The 13,631-nt window shown below is 36.6% G+C and overlaps 1 protein-coding gene across 3 annotated transcripts in view; it reads right to left on the bottom strand.

Moving 5' to 3' along the window:
• Positions 1–13,631, bottom strand: part of LOC145734565 (uncharacterized) — a 67,642-nt gene that overhangs the window by 27,799 nt on the left and 26,212 nt on the right. For all 3 annotated transcript variants that reach the window (XM_081988038.1, XM_081988039.1, XM_081988037.1), the window contains 2 exons: positions 10,265–10,378; positions 2,586–2,687 (listed from right to left, as the gene is read on the bottom strand). In XM_081988038.1, coding sequence (XP_081844164.1) covers positions 2,586–2,687; positions 10,265–10,378 — 216 coding nt within the window. The remainder of the gene's footprint in view (positions 1–2,585; positions 2,688–10,264; positions 10,379–13,631) is intronic.

Raw genomic sequence — 13,631 nt, 5'->3', positions numbered from 1 at the left:
CACCTTATTTGAATATAATACGACTTTATCCCTAAAGGCAGACACGGTTCTCATCGTGTCTAGTAAACTAAGGGGAACCAGTGGCGGAACATGCCCTTTAATTCATTATCTATCTAATAATTTTGCTATCTTGTGTAAGAATAACGAATTTCAAATCAACGTTTTAATTTAATCTAGAATGAATTATTTTGAGGTGGTACCAGCATTCCGTTCCAATCGCATATCTACAAATATGAAGAATTTCAGGTATAAAAATAATTGAGGAAGTGCAAATGGAATGTACGTACGGTTACATACTTTTCATTTATCAGCTACTGGATCAAAATACTAGTTTAGTATGAATAAAACGAATTGCAGTGCGGTACTTTAAGAGCTCTAATTAGAAACATTATTTAATAAATAATAGTAAGCCTTTATAAATCGAAGAAATTGCACAGAAAGACTTGGTCTAGTATAAACACCAAAGCCAACTGTAAGCCACCAAAATGGTACATAATTATGAGATTTTATAGCTTTATAGCAAATCTAAGATAATTTTAACAGTTCTTCTGTCATGTGACGTATTGTCACATTTGTCCCATTTGTCTTCATGGAGCTGGTATTGGCCATTTTTTAAGAAAACTGCTAAATAATAATAATGTGTTCAATCAAAAATACGTACAAGTAATTGATTTGATTTAAAACCTACAAGAAAATAAAACTAAATTATGATGTTCGTACCAACATAACTAGCAATAGAAAAACCGTTATTTTGACGTTTAATTGCTGTCAACCTAACCTAACAAAATTGATTTTAAAAGTATCTGCCAATATTCTAAAACTCTTGGATTCTAAAAACATGTGGACAATGAATTGTTGAGAAATTCAAGTGTTTCCAAATATTTTGACTTATTAGAGCAAGTTGTTCCTCATTTGGTCTTGGGTTGAGTTAAATCATGGTCGTGCGGTATTTTGAACGATCAATGGTTAATCAAGGCTTTGACAGCTTTAAACAAGCAAATTTTGAAAAGAGCTCCAGGAAGTCCTAAAAGCTTCCAGAAGGGTGCAGAATGGCGTAAACGCTTCCGAGGAGTCTTAGAAGCGTTCAGGTTGATGTTTTCCCAAGTAATTTGACTTGCTATAGAAAGTTGTTTTCCTATTTGGACTTGCATTAGGTAAAATTAAGGTTCTGCAAACTTAAACAAGCAAAATTCAGGAAAAAACGCGCACCAAATCAGCTCTAATGATTTTAGAAGCTTCAGAAGGCTTTTAGAATGTTCCAAAAAAGTGCAGAATGACTTAAAAGCTTCTGAAGAGTCTTACAAGCGTTTATTTAGAGGTTTTCTAAGTATTTCAACTTGTTATTGCCAATTTTTTTCTATTTGTATTTGTGTTGGGTTAGTTTAGGGTTGTTCGATGTTCTGAACAGTCCATAATCTTTGATTAATACTTTAGCAGTCTTAAACAAGCAAATTTCCGAGAGAGACACAGACAGAATTAGCTGTAATGCTTCCAGAAGCTTTCAGAATCTTTCCTTGTGTCCCAGAAGCTTTCAGAAAAGTGCAGAATGGCTTAAAATCTTCTGGAGAGTCTTACAAGCGTTCAGGTCGATATTTTCCCAAGTAATTTGACTTGCTATAGAAAGTTTTTTCCAATTTGGATTTGCATTAGGTAAAATTAAGATCGGGCGATGTTCTGCAAACTTAAACAAGCAAAATTCAGGAAAAAACACTCACCAAATCAGCTCTAATGATTCTAGAAGCTTCAGAAGGCTTTTAGAATGTTCCAGAAAAATGCAGAATGGTTTAAAAGCTTCTGAAGAGTCTTACAAGCGTTTAATTAGAGGTTTTCTAAGTATTTCAACTTGTTATTGCCAATTTTTTTCTATTTGTATTTGTGTTGGGTTAGTTTAGGGTTGTTCGATGTTCTGAACAGTCCATAATCTTTGATCAATACTTTAGCAGTCTTAAACAAGCAAATTTCCGAGAGAGACACAGACAGAATTAGCTGTAATGCTTCCAGAAGCTTTCAGAATCTTTCCTTGTGTCCCAGAAGCTTTCAGAAAAGTGCAGAATGGCTTAAAAGCTTCTGGAGAGTCTTACAAGCATTCAATTTAAGGTTTTCCAAGTATTTCGACTTGTTATAGCCAATTTTTTTCTATTTGTACTTGTGTTAGGGTGAATTAGGGTCATGAGTTGTTCTGAACGGACCATACACTTCATTCAAGCAAATTGCAGGGAGAAAGAAACAGAAATTCAGCTGTGTTTGTTCTAAAAGCTTCCATAAAGGTCCAAATGGCTTAAAAGCTTCTGAAGGAAAGCAAGTATTTTGACTGGTTTTATGTTAATGTGTTAATAATTATTGATAGTTTTTGAGATATGGTGACTAAATTCAACGTTACGTAACTCTGGATAGTATTTCATTCATTAAAAAACAACAGTTGGGTGCCTTATCCCTGTCATCAATTCAACCTGTCTTCTGTATATGAAACTAGTTACAACCGCCTCTCTAAAGCTTGTTCTCCAACCTGAACAATGTTGATATGCAATGCAAATGCCCATCTATGACTAGTTAAGAAAAAAAAAAAGTAAAATGACAGTACTTACCGACTATATTAACTAACGACGAAACTAAGACTACTTGTAAAACTAAAAACTGCCAGGGAGGCGGGTACTTTTTGTGGTACGATATCGTCGTTCGTCTCCTTCCTGAAACAGAAAAAAAACAACGTCATCGAGCGTTAGGGCTTGAAAAAATCGACCCCCCGAAGGGTATAACCACTTATACTATTTTTGGTAGTTTCCCTCCGAAAACGGCGGGAAGATTTATGACTGTTCCGGACCGGAAACTTTCCCGGAAAAAAAAACGGGGAAAAGGGCGCCATCGGACGCTTTTCAGGATGTTTCGGCTTCTATCAACTCCGAGCGGGTTCGTTGAACTAAATATAATTATACTTTGAACACTTTACTACAACTAAATTTAGAGAGTTGCCGTCCGTGTCTATACGTAAACGTTAAACGTTATTTTTCTTACACTTTAATAGTAAATTTTAATAAAAATTAAAGAAAAGTTGAGACAACAACCCCTAAGCAGCTCTCGCTACTACAATAACACAAAACATGAGACCTACTATAGATATAGAAACCTTATGCAATGTGTATTTGGGTTTCTGTTGCGGTTTGGTGGCAAAACTGCAGGGGGATGAGAGGGGTTACGGATCACTGTTCCAATCAACGCAATACGTCTCTAATAAAGTTTATTTAATCGAAAAGGCATTTAGCCAAAGATGCACTCTTTAATTCAATCAAGGTTATATTTAACTCGAGAATTACGCTAACCACACATTCAAATTGTACATTTCACCAAGCCGGGTTTCGGAAAATTCTTTTCGGCCTCCCAGACGGCCAGATTTACGTTCAGTTACAATACAGGGTGAATCAGTGTTCTGAACGGTCAATCCAAAAGTGCCACTGTTTTTATTATTCCAATTAACTGACTGTATCAATAGATATTGAACGGGGAAAATACTAAACAGTTTTCTAGTAACAGTCGAGCATTTATTTTATGTAGACCATGAGGTTTTTTTGCAATTACGGAGGTAGTACTACCTGCAAAAAAGCCGTACCGGATATAAAAGGCCGTGCGCATAATTAATTAATTTGCATCTTGGTCGTGTATTATTACTCAATGGAAAAATCATTAACTTTTACATGAACCAGCCTTGTTGCAAACGTCCAGTGTACGCCATTTGATTAGATTTCATTGAACACTGATGAAGTCTTGCGAACGGTGACTAATCTAGAATTTAGCTCTGATTGGGATCGGTTTACACCCGAGGGAGCTAAAAACCGTACCAGTCGATGAGTTTCGGAGGTAAACGCTGCGCCTATGGAATGTAAAAAATGCCACTATTAGTCAGAGCAACGGACCTTATCAGCGGTCGTTTATTTTCCCAAATTCCGTTAATTAAATATTCACACCAACTCAAATGACTCGGCTCATTTAGATAAGATAAGAACGAAAGCGCCGCAAGAAACTATTTCACCTTTTTTAGTGTCTTCTTCTCTTTTTTTTTTAAAAGGCTGAGCTTTGGTACGAGGAGGAATTTTTCGATTACGCCCACTTTAACTAAAACGAGCTGATTTTTGCTTAAATTGAGATACTAACAAACCAGTTAGAGCAAATAACGGGCAGTAAATTTATTGGTCAAAAATCGGTGTAAAAAAGACAATATTTCTAAATTGTGCTGTAGAGTGGAGAGGGTGAGTGTAGACCCACAGCACTTAGGCCACATGTGCCCCTTTGTACATCCTTCCGAGTTGTCCTCCTAGGTCACCGTCCATCCTGCCTTTCCCAGGAAGGTGGACAGGTCCCTAGGGGACATTTCTTTTACGTCGGCAGGTGTAGGCCAAGACTCACCGAACACACACTCTCTTATTGACGATAACTCCGGACACTCGCATGAGACATGCCCGACATCTTCCTGTTCACACATCCTGCATAGAGGTGTGTCCACTAGCCCCATAGTATGGAGGTGTTTTTCCTGATCATGATCAAATATTTCTTCGGCGCCAGCTTCCCAGGGTGATCCTGGCAAGACTGCATCCTTTGATTCGATCCCATCTCTTTAGGGATTGAGCATGGGTGTAGCGATTGGCTAGTTCCGCAATTGTCGTAGTCATCAGGCCGTAGGTGTCACTGGGTCCTAAAATTGTTAGTCCAGCCGCTTCCCTGGCTAAAGAGTCGGCAATACGATTACCTTTGCTCCTATCGTGCTCTTTAACCTATCTCAGGATAATATTGTTATCTACCGAGGCGTTAGCTAAATCTTGGTGGCACTCTAGGTGCAGAGCTAATAGGGCTTGTCTACTGTCCGTGCAGATTATTATGTTTTTGCCAGAAATACGTTTTCTGGTTAGTTCTTTCGTGGCGATTGAGATACCAGCCAATTCCGTTTGAACCACGCTGGTATTTTTTCCCATTCCCCACTGAATCCTTAGGCTTAGTGACCTAGAGTAAACTCCACATCCTGAGCGTTATTTTGTAGGGTTTGTTAAACACAAATCTGGGTTCATTTTCATGCCTACAGCAGAGGCAGCGCAGGAAATGCTTCTCGCCATAGGCTTAGCCTCAATTGACCTGATCCTACTGCGAGGTTTACACCAGCCGTGCGCAATCGTAACATTAACGCAACCTCCTTAACGTACAGATCCAGAGGGGTCAGACCAGTAAATAATTCCATTTCCGCACTCGGTGTTGTTCTCATAGCTCCTGTGATGTTTAAACAAATCTTAGTAATAATATTCGGGTTAATCTGATTACCCATGGAATATTGCTCTGTTATCAAATTTACAGTTTAGCATTTACAACTTCAATATTCGGTTTTTGCTGCTCAAGCTAAATCATTAGAAGGTTTAACTCAATGTATGTATTTTCACTACTCATACAGTTTTTCACAAATTTCAGCTGCTGCACAATTAATCCCATGAAGTTTTACAACTTTAAATGCTACAAAATCAGTGCGAATAATCTATTGCATAACTCTATGGACTGAACTTTCACAATCTTAATAGTTTACTCCATAATACCATAAAAATAAAAAATATCTGAATTATGTCTGGTAGTTCTATGGTCAGAATTTTTACTGTGATGTGATTTTGAATTTTGCTTGATTTGTAATTAAAGTGAAAACTGTCAAATTTCCTCCATTAAACCACGAAACTACAAAAGACATTTCACTGAAATCAAAAGCATTACCAAACTCATTAATAATGTTCGATGGTCTATTTGAGACTTTATTTATTTTGCACTTGAAATGGAAACTGCTAAAATAACACGAAACTATAGTAAAGTAAAAACCAAATAATGATTAAAGTTTGATAGATATCTACTTTAGTGTTGTAATTAAGCTGAAAACTGTCAAATTTGCTCCAGAAAACCATAAAAATATTTCAATGAACTCAAAAGCATTACCAAACTCATTGATAATGTTTGATGGCTCTATGGGCAGGATTTACACAGATGTGCGGTTCGATGGCCTGTTTAAAACGTTATTTAGTTTATACGTAAAGTAAAAACTGCTAAATTTGCTTTATAATACCATGGAAGTATCAAATATATTACTAAAGTTTGTCAGCTTTATGAACAGAATTTGTACTGTTGTGATGTTCGATTGACGTTGCTTAGGTTGTGATTAAACTAAAAACTGTCCATTTTGCCCTATAAAACTGTAAAAAACATTTCAGTGAAAACAAAGTCAGCAACATTAATGCTTCATGGACAGGACACTGACATTTGTGATGTTTGACTCTCTATTTGGGACATTGTGTAAATAATGTAGTCATTTTTTTTCATAAAAATCTAAAACAAGAACTCCTTGCATAAGTCGTTTAGTCTAGTTACTTATTAAAGTGGAAACTGTCAAACCATAAAGCTATCTTTAATATAAACCATAAAGATTATTTGATATTTCTATGGACCGTGGTTTATATGTTATACAGTGTGAATCTCTAACATGAAAGAGTATTTATTTTCTGCTCAACACCGGTCGAGAGTATTAACAAAATATACAGGTTTATAAACAAATTGATGCTAAATCTCTTAGCTGAATATTAGTTAACTTTTAAGAAATTCATTCAATATACAAAACACGCCAAGACATGCCAACATTCCATATTCCATGAATGACTGTTTAAAAATCATTATGCAAAACGTTAAAAGCCATTAACAAAACAACGAACATCTAAATAAGTGTGTCAAACAATGGCGAAATGAATCAGACAGCCGGATCAGTGACCGATTTAGGCGAATCTATTTCCTACGGCCTTGCCTAAAAAAAAACTTACTAAGCAATATTGCATCACAGTTTATTAACGAAGCCGATCTGAATGTTAATTCTCCTGGACTGGAAAATGGGAAAAGGAAATATCGTGCTCGTGGTACATTCATTTTCCTGCACTTGTAATACATAACTACGCCAGGATTTCAATGGAACGAAAGATTAGGATCGTCGGTTATTTTGTTTTTTTTAACAATCACGTGCCAGACTGTTCAATGTTTAAAGAAGGCAAGATTAAGGTCAATCATTAACAAACACCCACTACGAAATTACCTAATCTTGACTTTAACGAATGTTTCCTTAAATGTTTGAGAGGAAATACGCAATTTTGCGTAATTTGCTGCGAACGGTTCAAATGCATATCCAAAAATGGAAACTCGCTCTAGTACTGAATAGTAATGTCTTCCTGTCACCAAGTATGCCGGATTTAATATTCTGAATATTAAACTGACCAATGTTCGCTATTGTAATGTCACATGCTAGATGAGATCGAAGTGATAACGCCACTGCGTAATAGTTTTCCGTTAGACAAAAGTCGATATAAATGTCAAAAAACGTTTTGTATTGAATTTTTCTTTCTCTTTTTGAAAATTAATACAGTGCACAACAACCAATGGTTGTGAAGAAATCCCTAAAATGGTTGCATTTTCAATTCTTATGTAACATTTTAATGAAACAGCAGTAGCCAGAAATCTTAATGTTACTATAACACTAGTTCATCTTGTATAACTTTTCTGTATTTGGAGTTCATCTTCTGTCCAGGATTCTGTCAAAACCTGCTGCTTCCTCCTCCTTAAATTCTTCCGCCCATATCTTCGTATTAACGATTTTTTTATTTTATGGTATTGATAACCCGGCCATTGGTCACAAAATTCAAAAAACCTTTTTCACTCTCTTGGGTCTGTTTCACTTACCATTGACGTTCTTGCCAAAAACCATCAAGCTGTAGTTACTAGAACAGTTCGAGCATGATGAGGACATTTACTTCAAGGCAGGACATTCTGGAGTGACATTTGCAAGACATATTCCTTTCGCTTGAGCACTATTTGGAACTTTGGAATATTTAAAATACTGTCTTAGTTGGTTTGTCTGTCGTAATAGTAATCACTTCACTTAAAAATATATTGGTAGCTAAGGTACTTGGAACCTTCAGAATACGATTTTTGACAAAAGATCACTAATCTACAAATAATTTCCACATTTAGTGTAATATTCACTCTCATTAAACTCCATGAAGTAATTATTATTGATGAAACAGGTTATTGGATTGCGTAAATACAAGATGATGTCAATTCTCAATGATGAGCTGAGCAGTGAAGAATGATACTCTAAAAGATCTGTTTTTCAAAATTATGAAAAAACTATAATGCAGTAGTAAACGAAAACAAAATCGAGGAAGCGAATACTTTTCACAGCTACTTGAAAAAGCCACCGTGGTAGGCGCGAATCACGCCGGTCATCTCCAGAAGGCGACCTTGCCTTCGGCGAGGTGGACTGGTCGAAGATGGTCGCCACCCACCGAGACCTGCAGAATTCCGCCTTTGATGAATAATCCCACCCGCAAAAATTCGGCTGTCGTCTTAATTTCTCGCTTAAAAGTCGATTACGTGATGTGCAAGTGGGTTGACTTATCGAATTTTGATGGTAGATGTAGCTGACTTGACTAATGCTGTTGGTTTTTTTTTCTGGGAAATGATGAACATTGGCGGACGGAAGATATTGCGTAAATATACCAGACAGGTGGCGCAATGACGTCAAATCAGATAATTAAGTGCCCAGACATGGTTAGTTTACATCCCTAAGTTAACGTGTTTGTTGGAATAATTACGTACACAAATATAGCAGAACGCAAAATATTGAATTTTTCGATCTAAAGTCTAAATCAAACATTAAGTACAGTAAATCTGGGACTGAATTATTATTTGAAAGCTGAACTAGGGCTTGGTGCTGTAACATTTTAACGTAAAACAAGTGTCTCATTTAAGCCAATATTGACGAAACTGGGCTCCACCTTGTCGCCTAAAGATAAACTTTTCTGTCATCTTAATGGCTTACAACTTTCAGCAAAATTAAGAAATCATTTCCGAGTCCTTCACACTAACCAACATCAACAAGACCAATTAAGGGCGTTCCTAATTGGTTATAGTAAAGGGTATACGCTCGTGCGACTGTTTTAATGAACATAACGGCCGCTGGTGCCTATTTGGGACTAATTTTTTGCCATTGTATGCCCCAATAGCCCATATTCATGGGTGAGTTCCCATAATTAGACGACTGCTACTTAGACAGTACTTCATGGGCTCCCAAGCTAATTGTGCAGTGGCGTGACCGTTGTTGTTCAGGTTTTTTAAGAAGTAGTACGAAAAAGTGAACGAGGGACATTCATTGACGCTTTTAGACTTGTCTCATTCATCGGGTCGCGTCTGGGGCTATTTTCGTTTGAGCTAAAATAATCTTCAATGTATTCCACAAGCACCTGCATTGCACGCATCACATTCATATACGAGCACTTTTTGCGGCCAATCTGTATAAGGCACAAGGAAATCCTTAAACGATAACCAGGCAGCATGGAAAGCTTAGATGGGAAATTGATAATTTACGTGCCTGCACGGGTGAAGCAAAAAATGGCGACTTTTAGCCAAGAAAAAAAAACAATCGGCAATTAAAACGTGGGAAACGTCTGTATTTTAATTACGATCGCAATAAAGTGCAAGATAATTTTACGGCGTTATGCGGTAATTGCGATTTTATTTATGTGTCATTTCAACGCGTCAAGAAAAACTCACGAGGACTTAAGTCTGGGTGGCACGCATGACGGGAGAAAGCTTCAACAAAAAACTGGTCCTGGACGCCAAACAGTCTAATAACTAGTGATGAGCGAAATATAACGAACTGTGATTTAATCACTGATATTTAGAAATCACTGATCACGACTGCTACCAAAAGTATCGCAAAAGCGTGACGTGAATAACGTGATTACGATTACAGTTTTCTGATTTTTCCAAGTTCCCATCTCAAAGTTGCGACTTACTAAAACGCGGTTTTTGCTATAAAGTCGATTATCGAATACCATCGTAAGACTTAACACGAACCGCAAGCGACATCGCGCCTTATTAACAGCACGTACATCGAGCTATGGCTGGAAGATGATCTTTATTTCTTGTAGCCGAAATCGTGAATGCTTGAATGTCGTGATCACGTCACACTATTAAATCACTGATATCAAAATATAACGGTAACAATTAACGTTGTGATTTAAATATCACGGTATCGCTCATCACTACTAATAACACGGCAAATATACTCGTAATTAGATGCATCCTGCATGTGGGGGGGGCTGCGAGTTAATCGTTGCGCCACTGCGGCACTTTATACTACATAAGAGCTGTTTTTACCGTTCAATCACGAACCTAAGGTAAGGTTTATCGATTCCAGGTTAAGACTTACCGGAAAATCTGGCTAGGAAACGGTAGAACGGAGTTGCTAGGGGGGCCAGAAGGCTGCGCGGGAACGAGAGGCCCCGCGCTCCCTCCCAGGGCCGATTGCCCATCACGTGCGCCTCTGCAAACAAAAATACTTGTCAAATAATTTGATCATCATGAGTTCAATTATAAATTAATTTTGGTTAACTAATAACTAGTTTCTTCTTCAAAAAAAGCAATTTTAGCATTCTGGAAAAAATCAAATCAAAATCAATATCAGGACAATACTTTACATCACACAATGATTTTAACATTGACAGGTGCTTGTGCAGTTAAATATAGTGTTTTTGGTCCAAATTTTGATATTCCATATGACAGAAATTATATTTGCTGTATTAGAACACCACCAGACCATAACTGAATTCTTTTTTCTACCATTTTTCCATCCTCCTCCAGACACCCTGTATGCGGTCAACTGACTGTAAATATATTTTAAGATTTGAATATTTGGTTCTTGGATGTGAAATCAAAAATGTGTGTGGACCACTCTGTAGTAATCTTAATTAAGGAAGTTATAATTATTTGCTAGACTAATGAACGCCACACACGCTATACAACTGAATGGTACTCATTGTTGTGGTACCCCCCCAATTCCAGTCTGAAATTAACCCGGATTGACCTCCAAGAAAACGGCCCCATATACACGTTACATATACGTAAATGCGCAAACCGCACTCCGGTTTATGAAGTGGTACCGAGAGTGGTACTCCGGTGCACCGGTTTCGTTTGTAGTACGTGTCTGTGCGTTTGAACCTGCCGACCGTCAGTTGTTTTCCCATAGCCTTGGCCCATCGGCGCGCACCTTTTCACGGCGCCCATTTCTCTTATTTTCGATTCGTCGCGGTACTAAAATATGGTACTAAACAGTGTTTATGGCGGTCGCTCGTCTAAGCTTTTAACTGTATGCTATTTTGAATCCTTGGAGAAAATTATTAAAAAAAAAACATGATACGCCGACCATTAGAAGCTGTGGGGCGGCAGTATACCAAGAACCCAATTGCAGTGGGTGATTGTGTTAATAAACTACTAGGATTGCAACAGTAGTAGGTGCTAACAATGGTACCAACAACGACATTGAAGTCACAATTATTGTTGCTTAAAACGTAAAACTAAACAAATAACAGCACAACCTTCAACAACTATTCAATTTACATTATTTGACACTTATTATTAATAAACAAACGTAATCTTTATGGAAACATTATTCGCCAGACATACAGGGTCCAGCATACATATTGTACGTCTGGGTCTACGCGAATGCTTTATAAATATGTATGCAATTTTACCAAGAAAAATCAACGGTGCATTTGGTTCTTTTTGAGGAAGGAACGCATCGTAAATATGAATAACATATTACAAAAGATAATTAACATTAAAATTGGATTATACACACATTCCAGTTGAATTAGAGCAAATCGTTTCAGCTTGGATTAAAGTAGTTTTTTCAATCCGAGTTGCTATAGTGAAAACAACTCAATTCAGAAATCATCATCACATTTAATGTTTTTTGAGTTGGAGAATGAACTTTTTTAATTTTCCATTGATCTGAATTCAAGAAAAACAACAGTATTTTTTAAATTAATCAAAGGTGAAAAGAAAAACAATTAAAGACAGTCAGGGATCTCTTCTGCCAATCAAATTGCCAGAATATCAATAATTGAGCCCAGCCCTAATACTATAATAAAAATAACCATAGCTAGAACTGTTTAAATTTGTATATTTGGTCAGGGTTAGATAAATATTTAGGAAAACTCCTGATTTATATGTATTGTTATAGTGAAGAAACCTGAGTTTTAACGAAAACTGATATTTTCAAGAATACTAAGAGCCACAGTAATTTACCGCAGTTGTTTCATTCATACAAATTTGACTGCAACTTTAGTTCAAATGGAATAACGTTGCAGGAGTCTGTTACAGAGCAATAAAACTTATATTTAAAAATGTTACCACTTTCCACTGAATTAAAACAACAAAAAAAATACAAATAATTAGAAAGTTAACTGCCCTTGTCCAGTGTTAAGTCACTTGCTTTACTAATTTGTTTCAGTCATTAAACCCAATTAAATTGTTGAGCAACCATTAAAAAATGATTGATTTTGAAACTAATTTCAAATCTAATTGTGGATCTAGATGCAAATATTATAACGGGTGTCTAAAATACTCTAGTTTTCTAGACCTTTAATTATGACTGCCTGTCAGATAATATATTGGGAGATTAAAGCAATTTTGGCAAAGGAAACATTTTCCTCGTCATAATCTCTAAAATGAATTTCTTTGGCATCGTCATCGTTAGTTCCTTATTCACTTTCACCCTCCTTAATCTCCATTCAATATGCACGAGGGCGTAAAAGTGACAAATCACCAAATTCCAGCAAGAGAAATTGACTCGGTCGTTCCGTAATTTCAGTGTGTGTGTTTTGGTTAAAAGAATGCACAGACATAGAAGCGTAATATTAATGCAAATCTGTAGGAAAAAATTATCGGCCGCGATCTTGGCCACAGTTCGCACGTAACTTTGTTCAAAGCCTAAACGCTTCAGTTCCCATATACTTTATCCATTTATGTCTTGCAAAGTTTAATGCACCTCGGTTTTTTCTTTGCTAAAACACGCGAACCGAGTGCCGTTCTGGTCGAGACTTGTTATTCCTATTCGCCGATTATTGTGATGAAAGTCCAGTTTCATTAGAACAGATAATAGCGTTAGGATCTATCATCCTGCATATTGTCCGCGAGACTTTGTAAAATGAAGTAAACTTTACTAACCGATATTGTTTTGAGATTGTATTGCAATGGTATAGAAGTGTTACACAACAATAATAACAATAATTATGTTGGAAGCTTTCAAATGCAAGTTGAAATATTGCAGTTACTTAGTCTAGTCTCATTTGGTTTGGTTAGCTGATTATAAGTTCAGCTGGTAAAGTAAATTCTCATTTAAAAATACTACAATCATAACAACAAAGGAGTCCTTGAAAAGCTCCAAACCACCAAATTTTCAGGACCTTACCAACCCTGGAAGGTAGTAGGGCATTTTTCGATTTAAAGACAAGATTTTGAGGAGATCAAGAGTTTTCTCTAAAAATTATCTAAGGTGATTTAGACATATACATGAATTAACCTAACCCAAATAGTAATCAATGGGTCCTAAAAGTTAGCTGAAGAAATCAAAGACACTTCAGTAATGTCTTATGGGACTTAAAACATTCTGGAGAAGGCTGAATACAATTTTAGATCTTGAAGTTTATAGTCCTAGACAAGATTTTGAGTGATGAACTATTTAACAAGAAGACTTTGTCTACTAGACACTAGAATGAGACAATAACACTAAAATA

This window comes from Ips typographus, linkage group LG10, assembly GCF_016097725.1.
Source record: "Ips typographus isolate SLU linkage group LG10, UJ_Ityp_2.0, whole genome shotgun sequence".
Classification (NCBI taxonomy): domain Eukaryota; kingdom Metazoa; phylum Arthropoda; class Insecta; order Coleoptera; family Curculionidae; genus Ips; species Ips typographus.
This window is presented reverse-complemented; position numbering and strand designations above follow the sequence as displayed.